General features: G+C 34.1%; 1 protein-coding gene across 1 annotated transcript in view; it reads left to right on the forward strand.

The window, feature by feature from the left end:
• The window catches only part of RALYL (RALY RNA binding protein like), a 367,232-nt gene that overhangs the window by 174,369 nt on the left and 170,717 nt on the right, over positions 1-22,146 (forward strand). Inside the window, exon 2 of the mRNA XM_041412786.1 lies at positions 12,053-12,331. Coding sequence (XP_041268720.1) covers positions 12,076-12,331 — 256 coding nt within the window. The 5' untranslated portion in view covers positions 12,053-12,075. The remainder of the gene's footprint in view (positions 1-12,052; positions 12,332-22,146) is intronic.

The raw sequence follows: 22,146 nt of genomic DNA on the forward strand, positions 1-22,146 counted from the left end.
TACAAGAAAAAAATCCTAACTCATTGTAAGCTGTTGATATCAAAACTTAATGTGCACCTGTTCAGATTCACTTCAAGGGGATATTATAAAAGTAGCAAAACACATCTTTTTCTGTCCCAATTAAATCAATGAAAGCTATACTGTAGTTTAAAGCAGAGTTACTTTAATAATGAATACTTCTAATAATATAATCCATTAGACCAGAGATTAGGTATTATGACAGCATGAGCTATAGAAAAATCTTTAAAGGGTAGAAAATTTGAGAGATAAATTATTCATTCTAAGATATTTGCTGTGACCACTTTTACTGCACTCCTATTAGATATTTTACAGCTCTACAGCATGATGCAGGAGATCAAGTATAATCAACAATATAAATAATTTAAATGTAAGATTCATAGGGAGGTTTCTTTATAGTCAAAATTTTCCCATTTTCTGTGATACAGGAGACATAAAATGAATTATATTTATGTTAAACATTTTTGATTTTTATGATTGCTACTGAGGTTTCTAAGAATTTTCTTTCCAGGCTTGCATCTTTTGCTTCAAAAATAAATCCTAATCCACTTTGCAATTTGAAAATTTGGAAATATTTTCCTTGTCTATCTTCCTTCCCAAATGCACATACAGTGTGAAAACAAAGGCAAAAACCCATGTCCTGCATGCTCAGTGTTTCTAGAATAATTTTTTGTAGTCTTTAAAAATTCTATGGAGGTCAAAGACCATGGGTTCTTTTTTAATGACGCACATTAAGAGAGAAAAAATCACATATAAAAGCTGTGTGACAACCTACATACCAGTGTTACTCCTTCAGGTTCAAGGAGGAAGAAAATCAGCAGGAAGAATGGGGTGGCATGGAAAAAATAAAGTGGCCTCAAGTAAGAAATAGTGTGAATGGACTGAAGCATGGGGAGAAGCAGAGAATATATGAGACAGGTGTTACAGAGGTATGATGATGACATTTATAATACAAGAATTCAGTACACAGAAAGAGTGTGACGCTTTATACTTCTATCTGAATAGAAATTGATTTATTTTCTGAGCTCTTTGCCAAGGATTAACCTAGCCCAGGAATATACAGCCAGCACTAAATTGTAGAACATTTAAATGTACACAAATTTGGACTCCAGAGGCTGAGTTACCTGCTGAAATAAAATAATTAGACACTGTCCTGGAAAATCACAGTTTGCCCCAATATTTTACTAGAAAAGCTACACCAATATCTGAGTTTGTATGGTTTACATGAAAAAGTCCACCTTAATGTGGCTGATTGATGTTTGGGTAATCTTTTTAGTGGACCCTTTTTGGTATATTCCTATTTCATGGTGTTTGTTTAAACAAGTCTCTAAAAGAGAAAAAAAAATTAGTTGAGTAGAGACTACAATCATTGTGTTTGGGAATCAGATGTGTGCTAGAGTAAAATCATAGCTCCAATACGAATTGGTACTGTGCCAAACTAAATTAAAATCTTACTTCTATCTATTTGCTGGAGCAGAAAGTTATTGCTGAGACTACAAAACTGTAGAAATATTGGAAAAAAATTTTCATACAATTTTTATGTGGCTTTTTGCAAAAAGTTAAAGAGGGAGCAGACAAGACTTGTTGTGTGTATACACAATTTATTTTAGAAAGAAAAGTTAAAATAGTATTTCAGGGGTTCTCAATGATACACAGTGTTGGGACACATTGCTTTTAACATATTTCTTAAGCTATCTAGCAGAAATTTTATATGCTATGGGGCACAATGTAGGAACTGCAGGCTTTGTGATCTCTCAGTAATAATGAAAATATTGTTATACTAATTTTCATTTAATTTCCGTGTCTTAGTATGAAACTGAAAAACAAACAGACAAATATTAATTTATTTTTTTATTAAAAGTACCTACTAAAGCTTTGGCATGAATATTCACACAGATTTAATTACAAAGTAAATGTCAAATGCTCTTGAAGATAGCCTAGGAAGAGAGATACAGAACTAAGAGTCTGAAGCAGACACGCTACCATGATTGCTAAAAAAGGAACAGACTCAGGAGACCAAGACTGAAAATTCTAATTTTCAGCAATATAAAATTGAAAGAAACTTTCCATTGTACCAGAGAAAGTCCTAAATATTGAACTATCTGTTAAAACACTGAGAAAGGTACTGGAATTTGATATTGCATCCTTAATATTCACAACAGAGGAAAATTACTGAAATAATCTGTAGGCAAGACATGTTAATGTATGCATTGGGGCAGGCTTAAACCCTCTACATATGTCAAGCCACTAAATCTTGAAAACACTTCAGAACATTAAGTAAGTTTCAGAATCCAAATTGCAATTAAACTTCAGATGCCTTTATGCTCAGATGATAGAAGAAAAATTGTTTCACAGATATCTTTGAATTTGATTTTATGAAATGCCAAGGAGAGTCTGTGGATCTAGTATGTAAGAACTTTGCATGTGGTTGAATGATTGTGATGGAACAAAGAGCTTAATCAGATCCAAATACAAGACTTAAGACTCTAACCAAATCATCATTAGATACATATTCATATTTTCTATGAGTTTTTCTTTCTGTGTTTTGTATGTATAGATGATGGAAATTCTTATTATGCTATATGGAAAATACCATTTTCATACTTTGCATTCCAAAATCACATTTTCACATTCATTTCACACATTTCACTAAAGTTTATCAAGGAAAAAAATACCAGATGTCTTGTTGTATACCCTCAGTGGTGAGAGATTTCTTGTTTCTTGACTACCTTTGTAATTTTAAACTTTGATATATCCATATGAGATTTAGGGTGTGAAAAGACAGAACAGACTTTGTAGATAGACTAAAAAAGCATTCAGCTCTTCTGTGGTGAATGGTAGCATATTACTTTGGGTTCCTGTCTCAGGATGTGCTGTACAGGCTAAAGAATAAAAGTGTGGCTATGCAGGGATGTGGCAGCCTACCAGATGTTTTCTGCAGATGTGCTTTTATTTTAAAGATGCAGATACACCCAACCACTACAAAAATCTAACCAGGCTGAATAAATGGGGGAAAAGAATGAAATGGAAGAGCCAAAAGCACAATATGCCAGTGATTTACTGCATAATGTTGGGGAAGTTACTGGCAGAGTCAAATATCAGAATTACTTTGTTGTCAGTAATAGCTTGTCTTCCCGTAAGTCAGATGCACAGTGTGGTCATCTGGCATACATCCCCAAGACACGATTGTGAGAGGGCCATTATGGAGTGACTACAACAGATGATGTGATTCCAATTTCACTCTGATTATGAAATTTAAGTATTCTTAAATACCTCTCACTATTATGAAAAATCTTTTTATTTTTTTATCAACTAGTATGGGGGTTAAAACGTAAGAAATACCTATTAACAGAAAATACTTAGAAATATACAGAAATCAGAAAAACAAGTATACCACTAATCCTCAAAACAAACTCTTATATTTTCAATTACACTGTGTATTTTCTATTACACTTCCTAGAGCTGCAGCATTTTTCTGGTGTTTTGCATTTTTAAATTCCATTCATGCAACAACCCACTGAGCTGGAATATCGTCAGTATTATTGCCAGTTTCCAGAGAAAGAGGACAAGGTGGAGATATTAAGTGACTTGCACAAGGTCTCTTATCAAGTCTGTACCAGAGCTAGGATTACAATTTGGAAACTCTTGACTTCTTGTTTGGTATTCAACAGCCTAGACCATGACATTCCTCAAATCCAATTTCAAACTCTTATAAAATAATAGAGGAAACATAAGGGAGGAAAATGCTAGTCGAAATAATGCTACCAAAAGTTTTGCCAAAGACTTCGATAGCACAAAATTAGTCTACCTATGAGCTGATTACAGCATTTCCATGAGCAGTAAATATCAGATTTTTCTTTAAAAATGCATGACAAATTTTCCAAAATAATCTTCCCTTAAGAATAATTTGAAAAAATTATTCATATCAGCTTTCCTATGTTTAATGTCATGTCTCAAAACCGGCTTAGTACATAACAGAGAAGGATTGAAGTAAGAACTGTGGTGTTGGGGAAATATCCAACCATGACTTTGGTACCCTTATTACAGCCAGTTTTAAATAATAGCTTTAGATTCTAAATCATTAAAAAAATTCATTAATTAAAATTTCAGAAGATGTTGTACATTGTGACTGTAAACTCCCTTTAGGGCAAAGAAAACTGATGGAGTTTATTAGGAAGGTTAGAAATATAAAAAATAATAGTAGGAGACTGTCTTACTTGCCAAGGCTCATTTAATCCTCACAGTGATATGAAGCTGAAGAGAAAGCACAAACACAGAGGGAGGAACAGTGCCAAATGACACCAAGCCTTTCTACTGAACACAAGATTAGCTGGAAATAACACATGACAGCAAATATAGCTAAGATTTTTTTTTTTTTAGGTGATCCATATTATCACGAAGTAACCAAGTGAACAGAAAGACAGCAGTCCAGCAGATTTTACTGCCACTGCACTCAAAACTGAAGACTGAAAACAGATTTAGACCACCATAGAAAGTCAGAAATGCTTTAAAAATTATTAAAAATTCAGCAGGAATGAGTGATTAGAGATTAAAATAGCTTGCTGCATAAATGATAAATGATGACTTAAAAGAGATGAGATGGCTGGCTACAAATAGATCTGGTAAAATATTGGAAGTGAAGGGAAGTTTACCTTTCACTTAAAAAAACAAACCAAAGACCCCAAACTTGTTCATTTCCTTCTCCAAGAACCTGTCTGACAGCATGTAAAAACAATGCATCTCAATAAAAAAAAAGTTACCATTATCATTTCCTGGATAGACAAATCCAGCACATAGATCCAAAGAAGACATGTTAAAGAAAAGTATCAAATTTAACACATTGTTTTAATTGCTAATTAAAATTAGTAATTAATTTACTAATTAGTATCAAAAATGTCCAAATTGCACTTACTCTCCTAGAGACATTTTGAAAAGTGAAGTATTACCTGCAGTACAGAAGCAGAGGTCCCATTATGGGATCTGCTAAGTGACTTCAGTGTCCAAATCTCTTAAATATTCCCTTGAACTGTGTATCCCTTCAAGAAATTACACAGTTAGATAATGCATTATCTTTACTCAAATTTAAAATCCACTTCAAATTCTAAATAATTATTATGTTTCTAATTTATTTTTCTCCTGACTTCACTGTATTGTTTGCACAATTATACTTCTATGCGCTATCATGATTAATTTTTAACCTAGCCACCAGAGTTGCATCTTGACACCATATAAATAAATCCTTGTATTTTATAGTGTTTAAATATGATAGAGAAAAGAGGCCCATACCTGAGTGCTCATCAAATATTTTACTAGAGAAATATATTTCTTTACAGGGTTATTTTCTAACCTTTACAGGGTTATTTTCTACATCCTGAGAACAAAAAGCATGTGAATAGGAGGGAAAATCCCTATTTTTCTGTGCTGACAGATTCCATTTCCTCCTGCCCATTTGGGTGGAAGAAAGTTCCAGCACCACGAGTTAGTGTAGGACAATAAAAAGCTGCAACTTCATCCACTTGTAGAGACATTTTACTTGTTCCTCCCAATCCTTGCAGGTGGTGCTACTCCTGGGACAGAGAGCACTTCTTCCCCTTAGTGCTCCAAAAGCTTAAACAACTAATATAAAATAATATATCCTTGAAAGTGCTTGTTTTCTTTTTTATGTTACTAGTAATCCCTAGTTATTTTATTTTTTTTTAACAAGTAGGTATGTTTTATTCACCTTCCAAAAAGACAGCATTTGTCTTTGAGAAGAGTGACATCAGAAGATGAAGTGAGTTCTGCTGTATCATTTTACCTTTCAGTCCTTCATTTTCTACAAGGTGTGGCATATTAATGCATATTGTCATTTATGCAGCTCCAGAAATGCCAGCATGAAAGGAGCATTGTCCGTGTTATAGACACGATATGTCAACACCTTCTTTAAAGTAATTGAAGGGGAGCAAAAAGCTAAGCCATATAAAAATAAATAAACAAACAAACAAACAAATAAAAAGGCAGGATATCTTTGAGAGAGAGGGGGGGGTGGGGGGGGAAGGATATTCTTTGACTTTAATGATGACTGGAAAAGCCCAAAATATTTTCACGTAAATTTAACTGAGTATCTTATGAATAAATTTTTATTTGTTTCTGTGACCTAGATATAGTAATTCCATAAAATTGAATCTAAGACATAAAGAAGATAGAATTTCTCCAAGACAAAATATATTTTATCTGATAGCTTGCTGTCCTCTCTTCCCTCCTTCCCATTTTTCACTGCCATAATGAAATATCCAATAATCATGTTTTTAACAGATTTGATACATTTTAGAGGGGTTTTATCAAGTAGTGATTTAACAGAGATAAAATACTTTTAATGACTGCTTATTAAAGCAATTAATATGAATATTGACTTTTCTCCATAAAATACCAATAAAGTACCAATACAAGATAAATCTATGTTGTAGGACATTTGATGCACAGAAGGATATTTCAAATGCTTAAATATCTAAATTTTTTCTGCAACACTATAAAAATATTAATATTATCACTGTTCCTAAATGAAAAGTAGAAAAAATATATTATGGCCAAATCTTTTTTTCTTGATATAAATTTTAATAATTATTGATTCTTTAAGCTCAAACACTGCACATCTCAGAAAATCTCAGCTATTAAAGCAACAATTGAACCTTGATATTACAAAAGTTCAGCTTTTAACTGAGGCTGGATATCAGAAGGGCAGAGAAATGCTGAAAAGACCAAGACCCTAGGTGTTTTGGGCCAGAGACTGATCACATCACATAGTGCTGTTTTTTTTCTATCTAAAGACCTATGATAAAATCAGACATCTATGATGCTTGATTTTTTTTTTTCCAGAATGTTCAGCTTGACCCACAAATATCCCTGCACTTAATTTCTCACAGTCTACACTTACTACTGTGCATCTCATTGGGGAAGCAAACATGAGTGTTCAATCCTGTGTCTGTTAAAGGCTTTATCTTTTTTAAAAAGAGATAATAATCACATTTGCAATAATCAAATGTGCACTATGAATCTCAGTGTGCAAGCATCTTATAATAAGTATCAAAAATTAAGATTTGGAATGTAATGGTGCTTAGAGTAACCTGTCAGTGATGGTAATTTTCATATTTAAAAATGTTTCTCCACAGAATTACTCTTTTGCTATCACACAAATCTAATACAGACTGTTGATTGCTTACTGGCCCAGCTCTAAACATGATCTCAAAATGAATTTTTTTTTTTTTTTTGGGGGGGGGGCAGGGGTTGGGACAAGGAAAATGAAAGTGAGTTTGATTTTTTCCTGTTTCCTTTGTAAAATAATATAAAGACATAAATGTTTGATATTAAATCTCTATAAAAGTAACACAGTTTTACTTAATTTTCAGAGGATTTGTATTCCTTAAAGATTTTCAATTTTGTTAATTCAGTTTTTCCTCAGTAGACTGTATTTTTTCCTAAAGACACTGCAAGTAATCTTAGTTTATTCAAATCTGTAGACTTTTCTCTATTTAGTTAAAAGATTTTATTGTTGAAAGGAAAGAAATAGGTCCAAGATGAAAGAATAAAAATATATAGAAACTCCTGAAACTATTACTAAACTTAATGAAGACAATTTTTTAAAGCAAAATTAGGTATAGATCTTAGGAAAAAATAAAAAAGAGAGAAATAATAAGAGAGGAAACCCAAGGCATCAATATAAATATTTATTAGTTTTCTAGAGAGATTTATCTGATTTTTCTAATTATGACAGAGTTCTTACAGGTTAGCCTTGTTGGTTAATTCAGCATAAGAAAATGCATAAAGACAACTCCGGAGACAATATTTCAGTATTTAGTAGAAATTTTACTTAGAGGTTATGAGTTTCTCTCAGCATTTTAAAATAAGAAACAGCTGTACAACTGGGAAAATGCTAAAGTGAGTTGCTTTTACAATCTCTTTAACTTAGATCTTTAAACTTCTATATATCTTTAAATTTTTCTTGCAGTTTGTCCAAATTTCTGTCAGCTCAAAGGCAAATTTTGCATTTCCTGTATGAAGAATCGTTGTGAAACCTCATAAAGCAGCGCAGGGAGCAGAAGTCCAGCAGGAGTTTTATGATCGTGCTTTGACAACTACTCCATAAAAGAAAAGCTTGGGAGTTACTGGAATGTAGAGTTTGACAAGTTGCTCCCTTTCTGTCTGCTTCTAGTTCTGTGTTTTCCCTGCACTGGGCCATGGCACAACTGGAAAGGGATTGTTGTCTTCACTTGGTGCCAGGCACAGCCCCAGAGGGCAAACAGCTGTGACATGGAGCTGTGCCTTCACTTACGCATCTTATGGAAAGATGACGAGTTTCACAGCTACAAAGCAATGCATTGTCCTGCTGGTGCTCAGCCAAACTTTGTCAGAAAATGCTGGAAAAGTGAATGAAGCCAAGACTTAAATTCTACTCCCCTCTTTTGCACTTCAAATTGACTGGTTTAAACTTTTCACTTGTACATCCTGGATTATAGGAATCTCATTTTTAGTAACTTGCATTTTCACTCCAGTTTGACATATTAGAAATGTTAATGTTTAAGAAAGAATTTTAGAGATCTATGTAGTAAAAGAGATGGCCTAACTTATAATATTTTTTTTACCTATAGCAAGACAAACTAGTTACTTGGTAGAATAATTAAACCAGCTACTACATAGAGCAATGCTGCATGTAATGAAGTGCATTGAATAAATAAATATGAAGTGCACTGACAGCTAAATGTTATTTGTAAACCATTGTTTAAAAGATATGCTTGGCATATAGGAGATATTTATTATCAGAAAGGATCACTTCAATAATAGGAAATTAGCAAGATGCCTTATTAAAGGCTGCAAGGAAATGAGATTATTTCAGATATGTTTCTCTCACTGTTTCATTTATTTCTGCATTTGTATGAGGTACAATGTTTGTGATTTTATTGATAGCTCAGAGAATATGGGTATAATTCAGTATTCATAGATGGACATTGAAAGTGAGGTGTAGAAGTTGCCATAAATTCTTTCACATTGTAATGAAGATCCCACGGATCTTTGATTTTTATGAAATATTCACAGTTGTATTGTGATCAGCAAGGCAATCAAATCTCAATCATTCATGTTAGTATTATTCTCACCCTTTGAATTTCTGCAGCACGTTTCCCTGACTGCTCATTTGAATATGAGAGAACCCACCAGACAACTACTTTTCTTTGTGTTATAAAAATATTGTAAATTTGCATTACAAAGCACTACAATGCAGAAATATTCAATGTCCTATTCAAAGTCTATTTAAATTAGTATGTAGAAAAACTGGGCAAAACTGAGGATTTTTATTAAATAACAATAGTTCACAAAATCCCTTGTTAAATAGCTAAACAACAGAGGAAATACAGCATAGTAGTGTGTTTAGAAAACGTTGTGGTGGTAATGTGTGTCGTAGAAAACACTGGTGGTAATAAATAAAGTGTTTTGTTGCACATAATTTTCATGGGAATCTTAACTTCTGGCAGATTTTCTGTAAATTTTTTTCTGTGTGGATTTTTTTGATGGTCTGTTGGTCATGCTTAAACATTCCAACTGAGGTCACATTGTTTTGTTAAAAGTTATATAGAAAAAAACCAATGAGACATAGCACTTAGTCAAAAAAAATGCTGGTCTGAAGATTAAAAAGTGGAAACAGAGGCACTAAAAGCATCTTACTGAAAAATCATGCAGAAGTTTAGTGAAAAAGACAGGTGTACCTGTCCAGGCTACTGCTTTCTAAGCCAGTCATACTTGTGATAAACTACCTCTATGTGTTTAGTAAAATAATTTCATCTACATGCTCAATAAATGTAGATAGTATCAACAAGATGCTAAGAATTGTATAAGAACAGATACAGCTTTTTTTCCCTGGATCTTCACAAAGATTAATGCAATACTCTCCATGGTAAGTTTTCCCAATAGAGTGGTATTTGAAGTGTTGTGCAACTCGGCAGCAGAGGGGACACTAGTTATTCCCTGCTCATCAGCAGCTCCACTAACCTTGTTATTTTTATACCTTGTTACTCTGCCATGCTACGTCTGTTTGGATCAGTAGGGCTCTTTAAGCTGACATGGCTGTGTTATTGTCATTTTGACTCCTGTGTAGTACAGGTGTATCTAAGATAGAGTTAAAATTCCTGGGTCTCAGAAAACATCAGCAGTGTGCTTTATGCCAAAATGGATCTTAGTGTGCATTATATTTACATTTTGTAAATAGTTTGTCTTGATAATATTACAGTACTAAGCATACTATTTTTAATGCTCACAATATTCAGGTTAGCTATATACAGACATGACTTCAAACATGCACAATCTGCACAACAATCTAGAAATATACAGTATTGAATTTGTCATGCTAAATGTCAGAGGTTTGTGTTGAAGGCAGTTTTCCTGGTTTTCCAGGATGAAATGTGTGCATGTATACACTACGTTATGTTTCCACAATGTATTTAGAAATATATAAACTTAGAGGAAAACACCCTTTCTCTTATTTTCTTCAGTGCTTTCTCTAAATGCTGTAACATAAAGTTGCCATGCTGAGTTGTTAATCAGGTGAAAGCTATTTGACTGGCAGCTCTGCTGCATGCATTCATTTAATAAAGCAGGCTGTTTGCTGAGACTTAGGAGGACTGCCCATACATTTCTGTTGTATGTTCTTGGCTGGAAGGTGGGGTTTGGATCCTCAGAGATGGAGTCAGTCAAAGTGCTGATGGCTGTGACTGTGGCTGTTTTATTCAGCAGGTATTCTGCGGAGTTCAGTGACGATGGTTCCTTTTTCTACCTTCATGTATGGTAGCTACTGATTTAAAATACAAAACTTCCAATTTAGATGTTTGGAATAGAAGTTATTATACCTTTTCATTCTGAGGAATTAACTGAGTTTTCACTGTGAAAAGTATATAACGGGATTCTCTTCTTGCCTGAGCTGCTACTCTGATCTAATCAAAAGTACGAAAAGGTTAAAAAATAGTAACATAGTTCTCGGCTGTAAGAAATGACCTATATTTGACTGCTGCCTAAATGACCTTTTGATTACAAAATAAGTTTTCTCTTAAAGGTATGCATATTTTTGACATCTCTGTGGTCCACTAAAGCTAAAGAAAACCCAGTGCAGATGTGGGATAATTCTTTTATTTCATTCCCATCTAAGTAAATTGATGTAAATATAGACACTAGCTAGCAGGTGGAATTTGCATACAAATTATGAAAATCACATGCACTCAGAGGAGTGAGGCTAGATGAACACAAGATGTGTTGGGGGTTTTTTCTTCCTTTACCAAATCTTTTTCAGAAATAATGTGGTTATTCCCATCAGAGATTTACCAGGATGCATTTCTACTTGTGACCTCAGATAAAAGAGCAAAGAAGCAAGAAAGTCTGTGTTCCTAGAGTTAAAGTGGTTTATTTTTCTGCTTTTTTAATTCTCAGAACATAAGCCGCTGTCCTTTCTCTCTTCTTTTTTTGTACTGAATTTACAGGGAATATTGTTCTGATAGAAACATATTGATTGCAGTAAAGAATTGCATGTTACCTGCCTTGCACACCTCACAGGGATATTTAACTGGTGAGAAATGTGCTCTAACTGACACCAAACAAAAGTAGAGTTGTTTTTCATTTTAAGAGTTTGCTCTCTACATGGCCTTGAATGTTTGTTTCTTTGACAGTAGATAATGATTCATTCCCTTGCTTTGCAGTTTCTAGATGGCTAAGTGCTTAAAAAGTCAATATTGAATTTCTAAGCAGAAATCCACATATGATTACAGTAAAGCTCTGCTATCACAGCATTATATTAAGTGATGTATTGGTATATTCCACATCTATAAAAATAAGAAGTTGAAATTTTACTTCTGAGCAGTATTTTAAAAAGTGCTATGGTGATTTTATTGATAGTTTGAATCTTCTGAGTCAAGATTCACCCAAAGTGAAAAATTAAAAGTGAATTATTGCTGGAAAAAATCATCCCAAGTCAGGGTAACCGTATGCTTAGAAACATAATTCTCTTTGTTCTTTATTTAAGATTTAAAGCCAAGTGATCCAACCATGACTGGCAAAACACAGACCAGCAATGTCACCAATAAGAACGACCCAAAGTCCATCAACTCCAGAGTCTTCATCGGTAATCTGAACACAGCTATTGTCAAAAAAGGCGACATCGAAGCAATCTTTGCCAAGTACGGGAAGATCGTGGGCTGCTCGGTGCACAAAGGTTATGCCTTCGTACAGTACATGAGCGAGAGGCACGCAAGGGCCGCGGTGGCAGGAGAGAATGCCAGGATTATTGCAGGGCAGCCACTAGGTAAGGATTTGTTAATACCATTAAAATACTGCTTTCTCTTTCCTTTCTGTTTGAAATATCATCCACCGCTGGTGCCTGCAGGACTAGTGAGTTTGTTTTGCCGATGTTCCATCTCAGCATATTTCCAGGATTTTGGAACTGACGGAATGTTTAACGTATGGTGTGTTACGTAGGTATTACAAAATATTTAGCCCTGTAAACTGCTTATTTATTTAACAGATCACTTCTGAAAATTTTAAACTTATTTGTAATTCCACTGTAGTGAATATGACTACTCTTGTGAAGAAAAATGAATATTTTTTCATAGACTCTAATTTAGTAAATTTAGTGTCGTATAACAGGGCTCGTCTAATAGATATCTAAAATGATACCCAGCCCAATGATGTGTCACATGTTATACCGAAGCAAAAGAATAGTTTTTATTTGTCCTTGAAATCATGCCAAATCAAACTGTCACAGTGTTATTTAAAGAAGTCTATTATTAAAAACTGTTTGCATTTTCCCCACATAATACTGTAAACATTGTTCATCTAAATTCCAAATAAAAGAAAAAAAGTATTATTTTTCTCTTCTAGTGCTTTTTCATGAATGCTTAAGTAAAATCTAATTGTTACATAAAGCAACTTTTAATTCTGGAAGCTATTTTTAATTACCTATGTAGGCTGTCAATGATAAGCTCTGGAGTCCATTATTAGACTTACTGTCATATGTATACAGCAGTAATGGGCAGTACAGCAAGATGTTTGGTAGGATTCATATGTCTTTCACTACATCTCTGAACAGTATTGCTCATATCCAACCCCAAGTGTGTAATGGCTATGTCAGGAAAAGGTGAAGTGTAGCCAGTGTTTTGGCTGTAACAAGCCATAAAGAAGGGATATGGCTTCATTTTCAGTGTTGCAGGCTGTGGAAATCTATTTTTCTGATTGTTTGTAGAAACTGAAGCATTTGTGTTAGATGGGTTGTTCTTTTATCAGAGTTGTTGAACAGTAATTTTAAGTTTTATAACTCCTACCTTTTGGGTTCAAGAGAAAAACAGATTAAATAATTTCAATTGTATTCAAGGGGAGATTGCTTTCAAACTTCATTAGGAAAAGTCACATAGATTACTGAAATAAAATAACTCAAGTGATAAAAGCAAGGCAGCAAAGTCAGTCTGTGGGATGGTATTATTAGAAGACTTCCTCAAGCGGTGTTCTCCAAGCAATAGGCCATGTAATGCCATCAGTGCATTACTTACAGCTTCTTGCACATTGGTCTGACCAGATTTTTTAAACTGTGTTTTCCTAAGGCAATAGACCTGTTATTACTATGATTACTGTTGCTAGACTCTTTAAGTATTTCTTGTGGCATCTTTAATATGCCAAGCATTTTGTACAAGGAAATGCCCTCGCACTACTCTGTGTACTTTTGTGCTTTCTGTAGTAGGGAAGTGAATTTTTCACAAAGGAAATTAAGTGACCAATAATTACTTGAATTTTTTGAATATTTTAATAACAACAGAAATTGTTTACTCAATAGTAAGTTTCAACTGTTTAATCTTAAAATACTTTTATTTTTCTGCACATTCTTCTGATGGCATATTCATTCCTCAGTTCCTAATATATCAAGAAATATAAAGAATATGCAAGGTGAGATTTTTTATCTCTTCCTAATTTGCTCTTTTTTACATGGGAAATGCAGTTGCTATCAGTATGGTTTGGCAAAAATAACGAATTTGTAAAAGTGGTACTTCTTGTTAAATAAATTGTTTCTATGAATTATTTTAATTGGCAGCAGACATTAACAGTCACCACACATTAATAAGTAGATGACTGAGAAAATTTACTTGGGATTTTTACCCAGAACATCCTATGCACTAATAATGCATTATTGTGAAACTTCTTGATGAAAACTACTTTTTTCTCTGTCCTGAGAGCTTTGCATTCTGAAATAAATAGAACTAACAAATTTATGTCAGCAGTCAAGGTATGGAAAGGGACATGAAAATACTGTTACAGATGGACAAATAAACTTGTTTAACATAGCTGAATTTTCTATTAAATTTAATTAGAATAAATTAGTAATATGAGTGTTAGATAGCCAGATAAGGAAAGCTATTTGAACAAAGGACCATTTGAAAAAGATTATCCCACGGTATATATCTGATACTATACTACACTCTAGTACTCAGTACCTCACAAAAGAAAGCATAACTTCATTTATATTTTGCTAATAATGTACATTGGCTCTTTCATGGTATAGTCAACTGAACCATTTACATTAGCTCCTGCCTTTTATGGACTAATGTTGTTCAAAATGATGCAGCTTTATCCATGAGTCAGAAACCATTCACATGTATGTATCTGAAATTTAAAACTGAACCTGTAAATTCTTATAGCTTTTTAGAGTGCCACACAGTTCACTGCGTATCCTGTCTAAATGTTTCCTCTGAGGTGGAGCCACAAAATATTAGGCTCAGTAGGTATGAAAAAGCATTTTGTTTAGCAAATTCCTCAAATTAGATGTACAAATCTAAAACATTGGTATTACCTTCAGTCTTGCCAGCTTCCTGTGGGTCATTGTTATTGTCCTGTTGGTCTCATCCAACAACTTTGAAGCTCCTACTAATGTGTGTAGTCGTCAGTGATATGTAATGGTGGTGCCATGGATACTGCAACTTGAGAGAAGAGGATTTCACGAGCTGTGTGATTATTTCCAATCTTCCTGTTTCATAAAGTGCAACACACTCTAAAAAGTTGTGGGGTAGAGATCACAAAGGAAGACAAAAATTTATGCTTGGGAAATTTATTGCTATTATTGTGAAGTTCAGTGTAGTTTCTTGAAGTAGTATTATGTCTTCATGGCAATAACATGTTTTCCTGCCCACAGGACAGAGACAGGTCAGTATAAGGCACAGGAGTCTGCTTCACAATGATTATTTTGTAAATTGCTTTAGGCTGGAGTTGAGAAAATATTGAAGTTGTTCTAGGACAAAACTACAAGTTATGTTATTCGCTGTGGGAACACATCCACATTATTAACTCTTCTCAAAAGTCTTTCACCCATTTTAGCACACCTGTGAGTTACAGAAAATTTGTGCATATCCACTTCCTTTCCAAATAGGACAAAGCGACACGGTGAACAGGAATTATTCTGAGGAAATAGTGAGTCTGTGAACTTTACCAAGGGTGATTTCATCCTTCTCTGGTGAGAGAAGGATGAGATGCTTGCTCAAAAATGAATGCAAGTCCCTCATTGCAGCAGTGGGCTGAGGAAATGAGCTGTAACCTTTCTCGTAGTGAGGAGCCCAAGCCTGAACACAGATCTGGAGGTGCAGCCTGGCCAGTGCTGAGTGCCACAGGATGATCACTGCCCTGGTCCTGCTGGCCACAGTTTCTGATAGAGGCCAGGATGCCACTGGCTTCCTTTGGCCACCTGGGCACATTCCAGCTCATGTTCCACTCCTGTTAACCAACACTGCCAGGCTCTTTTCCTCCAGGCAGATTTCCAGATATTCTTTCCCCACTCTGTAGCTCTGCATGGCATTCTTGTGACCCAAGTGCAGGACTCAACACTTGATCTTACTGAACATCATCAATGGCCTTAGCCCATTGATCCGGTCTGTCCAGATCCCTCTGTAGTGCCTTCTACCCAACTTGGTGTTGTCTACAAACTTGCTGAGAGTACACTCCATCCCCTCACCCAATCATAAATAAAGATTTTAAAATAAGGATATACATAGCAGCTTCTGTCTGAAATTCTGGTATAGCTATATCAACTTCCAAATCATAATGTCCTTTTGATTATTTTTGGTTAATAGTTCATAGTCTCTTATTTTGTAATACCTTAATTATAATGCCTATTTTTTTTGTCTGTTTTCATACACATTTTTATACCAGGATAATTCCTTTAACTTGAGAATTTTTCTTCATTTGTGCGTATAAGGCAGGCCATCTCACAAGTATCTTATCAAAACAAGTTAAATGGTGTAAGGCTCATACTTTTGTTGTTTTACATGGAAGACATGTGGGATTTCTTTCTTGGATCCTTAGGAAAAGGAAAGATTATAGTACCCAGAAAATAAGAGGTGTTGTAGTTCTCCAGCTGATGCCCTTTTAAACTAATAAATTGGTTCTTCTGTAGCTTGAGTACTGTTTTGTTGCTGCAAATATTACTCACCTGTGTCGCCTTCAGGTCTAAATTAGATGTAGTCTCTGAATACCAAGTGAGTGCATATTGACACGTAGTCTAAGGTAGGATGCTGGTTGCAGATATTTATTTTCAGAGACATACTCTTTTACACATCCTTTTGAGAAACACAAGAGCCCTGAAGGGGCTTTTTAAATTATAACTATCCAGTAGAAAATATCCAAGGTGAATAGCAGGTAATAATGGGAGATTTTAGAGACACTCAACACATACCTTTGCTGCAAATTGAACTGATGTGGTAATAAGGCTGTTTTATCTTTTGTTTCCCTTGCCTCTACTCAAAACATATCTTTTCTATTTTATGTTTGTAATGTCTAACAATACTGAGAGACTGACGTGTATTTGTAGAACAAGGACTCTCCAGACTGAAACAATTCTTCACCTCAATCTGAGCTACAGAAAACATTAATTGTGTCATGAAAGTTTCTGTCTTAAAAGGAATAAATACTTTTGCTGTTTTAATAAACCAATTTGTAGGGGAAAATAAAGCATTTTGATTTAAAAAAATAACAGTTTTACCCAAATTTTCTGGATGACTAATGTTTACCTAAGCCAATGATAGGCTAAGATAAGAAAGTCAAATCTGAATTATTAATTATCTGAATTATGGTTATTCCATTTCCACTTAGTCAACAGTTTTCAGTCAGTAGCATGGAAGAATACCAATCTTTTATTTGTACAAACATACTCATGATTTATTAGAACAATCTTGGTACTCTTACCCACCTACCTCCCACTAATGTAATGGCAGAATTTATCAGGAAAGCAATGTTGTCTTGTTTTAATGACTTAAGTGGAGCAGCATCTGAAAAGGTTTCTTATTTTGCTTCTATAAATCTGTAAAGACTTGAGTTTTAATGTCGGTCAAAAATTCCAGGCAAGGACAATGATTACCTTAGAGAAACCATATAGACTGTACTGATATAATTAAAAAGTAGGAATATTTTGATATTTTGATGTATATTTTAATGAAACATTACAAATAGAAAAATTATGTACACATAATTATTAATCATATATTCAAGTTGTATTTTAAGTCATTTAGTATTAAGAGAGTGTATATTGCATATCCACACTACTGGAAGGACAATGCACTTCATAGAAAATTCTTTGGTCCGTTGTAATGTCTGCAGGCTCACATTCAAGTATATTGTACTTTTACACCATGGAGCATTACACCAAGGAGTAAATAATCTGAGAACAGTAACTCAGTAATATGCAGGTAATTTTCTAACCAAGTGAGACTTAGAAAGCAAAGTATTTAAGTTCTGATAAGCCATGAAAGCTTTACAGCATATGGTTTTCAATACTTGAAAGTTGTCCTTCAAAGAATATTGTGTTCTTCTTATAAAATAATCCACCTTTTAATGAACAGTATTTAAGCAAAAGCAAAATCGCACTTGTGAAATGCTATATCAGGAATTATCATTATCATGTAAGTTTGAGAATAAAAAAGTTTAATAAGCAAATACTTCAATCAGTAAGATAAACTATCCATAAACCTATAAAACTTGTGAAATGTTGTGAGTCTTGGTTTATTGTGGGGATGGCTTTTACATTTGCTGAACTCATATAATTATTTGTTGATTACTTCAAAAAGTGATACCAATTTATTTTGTAAAATAGCCATCAACATCCAGGCCAGGTTTTGAGGAAATTTATTTGATCCAGTATTTTTTTATGTTGAAATAATTATAAAAAAATGATAAAGCAAAAATACCAAGTGGTCTTCTTCCAAAATCAAACAAACAGAAACAAAATCCTAAAGACAGTGCATTTGTAGCCAAGATGAACGCAATGCCTAATGTCACAGGAACCTAGATTGAAACTAGGGATATCGACCCAGGCTTGCACCGTCTCTACCAAGTCTTTCCCACTAAATCTCATTTTAGTCAATGTCTTCATCATCAAGCCCTCAGGCACACACAGATTGTTACAGAACATCTGAAAAATCATTAATTATATTTCCATAGTTTTGATCAGAGGAGCTAAATTTTACCCAATAGAACAGACTCTTTTATTCCATTATTCCAAACTGTTTCTATATTTGGGAACCACTGTAATCCTCTTTCAGCCTACTCTGTGTAGGAATAGGGATCCTGTCCAAAGCTATCTCATAGGTCTCAGCCTCTTTTTGCTGAGGCCTTTTGCTACCTATGCCCTTGTGGTCTTCGTGAAGTCTGTGCAACAGGACACATGAGTACAAGTCTTACTGTAGAGGACCTTGGATACAACAATATTTCTTCATAGAGTCTTCTAATAGTGGATAATTTTCATATGTCCCTTACTGTTGCACACTTTGGTGTCTCCCAATACTTCATACCTTCCATTTTGCGGCAGACTATAAACCAGTTGTTTCATGCTCTTGAACAGAAAAACATGATTAAATCTTGTTGTAACTCTACAGTCCTGTTTCTTGTGCATTTCTGTAATCAATATTTCTTCATCCTGTAGTCACATTGACACAAACCATTCTATGTGCTATCCATGCATGTAAAACAATTCATATAAAGGTAGGAAGGAAAGGTCATTTTTAATAATCATCCTTCAGCAGTTCAGAGCAGGGCATGGTTACACAATTGATGTATGCTTGTTCCAGAAGAGTAAGCTGTATTCTTCATCATGAAAGAAAAATCCATATTTTAATAAAATTACCTTATTCCTTAGAATGAGAATCCCTGGACTAAGAATGAGTGAGTTTTATTCCTCATATTTCACAAAAGTTTCTATTTCTTTCTTAGTGGGACTTGGTCAATTCCAAGTGAAACTGAAATTTTAATGTTCATAAAAGTACATATCAAAAATTAGTTTAGTTATGAGGTGAAATTATGGGGGTGAAGTTTTCCTTATTTCTTGCTTGGTGTTTCTTTCTGTGAAATTCTTTATATTATCATAAAGTGAAAGTTTGCAAAGTTCTTCCTGGAATAAGGTTTTGTACTTTGAGCAGCCTAATGTCAGCTCATGCAAATATTAAGGATGTCCTCCATCATAATGCCAAAAAATCATGACCTGATTGCTTGCCATCAACAGTAGTTATTGAGAGAAAATCTTTCCTTTCAGGCTTTATAAAGATGCATATAAAGACACATTTAGTCTTCTGCAGGGGCAGCTCATCTTTAAAATCATAGACAAGGTGTTATTATGGGATCTTTCTAGGTCCTTCTCTACTGTTTGACATGTCTGTATATGGCACATGGTGCATCTGCATAAAATGTTACTTTTTTCATCATTTCATCCTTGTGTTTCATAAACACTTTAAGTCTTTTTTCAAGATGGGTCTGATATATACTTAGTAATTTTGTAACATCTTTTCAAAACATTTATATGATGTTATCTCAAAGATTTATGTACTAAGCCTTTATTATGTTCATATCTTGATGAGACTGTTTTTCAGGGTCTTTTTAGCAAACCATATCCAGTAGGTCCTTCTGGAATTGAACTTAATGCTGTTTTATTTCTGTTGTAGGTCTGTAAGAAGTTTCTTTTCTAACAGACAGAATTCTTTACCTTTTCTTAAATATACTTGCTTTGATTAGTGACTGCTGGGATCACTAAAATTGTAGAACAAATCTATAATGACAAATTCTGAATTGTCATAACATTAAGCAGTGACAAAAACATTGTTATGATAGGTTCTCTCATAATATCTGTCTCCAAATCTCATGTGGAATGCACTGTACAAAACCAAGAACTATCTCTTGGATGCTCTGCAACTTTTGGTTTGGTGTGCTAGGGGGTCTTGTAGTCTACATCTTCACTTTTTTTGCTTGATCTAACAGGATTTAATTTGATAAACCATTTTCCATGCATTTGCCTTCTTTCACTTCAAATAAAATCTCATCAAGAATGAGTGATATTTTCTTCTTGATCATTTGGCAATACTTCACTATTTCATTTGTACTGATGCTGTTAGAGTTGCTAATGTCTTGTCACCTGTTTTTATAAAGTGTGCCTGCCATATATACTAGTTTTCTCATTCTTTTATTAAAACATTTCATCGAGTACCTCTTTCCAAAAGGTATACGGAGAAATTAACTTCTGCTATGGGTTATATGGAAAGGGCAGAGAAGCAGAAGCTTTCTCATCTAAAACTGACAGGTCAGTTTTTATTTTTCTAACCTGCAATTTGTGGTATGGGGGTTTTCAACAGGTATTCAGCACTGAATGGTGACAGGACAGAATAATGCTATTTTAGTGTACTGCAGATTCTGGGTAAGACCCAGCCTGTTATTTGTCTTTGGACTATGATTGCTAAAACCTTGAAATAGATTTGCCTCCCAAGATATCACTCAGCTGTTTGGAGGAGAAAGTATAGCAAATATTTTTCCTGCCAGAATACTGATGCAGCATGAAAAATTCTTCTCCTCATCTGAGTCTAAATTAATGGAAGCTGGTCTTTAGCGTGATGAACTTTTAGGATCACTCTTCCTGTTTCTTTCCTTTCTTAACAGCAAGCTCAGCTAAAATTAAAGTCTTCTTCTTTTCTGTTTAGCTTAACTGAGACAAGAAATGTTTTGAGGGCACATTTGCTGTCTCAAGTTTGATTTCTTGTCTTAAGCCTACTTGTATTTCACACCTAAGGAAAATACAGTGGAGGAAACCTGTTTCTTTCTCAGGTTTCACACTTAATCCTACAACTCTTTCAACAGCAGCCTGCCTCATCAGCAAAACTGTGTAAGTCATGTATACTGTAAAAAACCCCCAAAGTTAGTTGTTTATAACTTATTAATAATTCAGTTAGTTTTCAGCACATCATACTGGCAAAGCAAAATTCACAGGCAAACAAAATAAAAGGGAAATTCAACAGATTAGATGCTCTTATTCTATACTACTTCTACTTTTCCAGAAGAAATGCTACTATTAATGAGCTCCAGAAAAAGTTTATGAAGTTTCAAGTAAAAGTAAATTTCTAGCTATTTAATTACTCAGAACTGAACACTATTAATATCCTTGATTGTTATAACGCTTTATGTGACTTCAGTACCTCCTAAAAAAATTAATGGAATCTGAATCAGACATTTTTTCATGGCAAGACTTATAATTTTCAAAAGGCCAATTGAAAAAGGATTAGGTTGGGTTTTAGTTTACCTTAGAGAATACATCGTATTACTTACAAAATGATAATGTATGTATAAGAAGACATTGTCTCTATTCCAACCTAGCATGGAATTTCTAATTTGACATTCATGTAAGTTCAGATATGTGAGTTCCTCAGCTTTCTCCCACTAAATGATAACAGTCAGGCAGCTAAAAGCTGGGGATACGCACTAGCTTGCTCCCAAAAGAAGTACAATCTTTTTCACAGCTAAGCACAAAAGGTGGACAAGAGTTGTTTGAAACTTGCTTTGTTTTCATGAGTAAGTTTTTTTTATTATTATTATTATTTCTTTTTAAAATTTTTTAGGTGTGAAATGGTGCACTTAAAGAGCAGCTGTTTTCCTTTGTGGCAGTCTCAGTATTTTAATACTTTTTTGTTTTAGTCATCTCTGTTGCTTGTTTACCTAGTCTCCACAGTGTAAGTGTGCAGTGACTTGATGTTATCCAAACACTTTTATTACAAGCACACTTATTCATACACATTGTTAAAACCTCATAAAAAACAATATATCTAATTGACTGCTCTG

This window comes from Onychostruthus taczanowskii, unplaced genomic scaffold, assembly GCF_017590055.1.
Source record: "Onychostruthus taczanowskii isolate IOZ18803 unplaced genomic scaffold, ASM1759005v1 scaffold4, whole genome shotgun sequence".
In the NCBI taxonomy this organism is placed as follows: Eukaryota; Metazoa; Chordata; class Aves; order Passeriformes; family Passeridae; genus Onychostruthus; species Onychostruthus taczanowskii.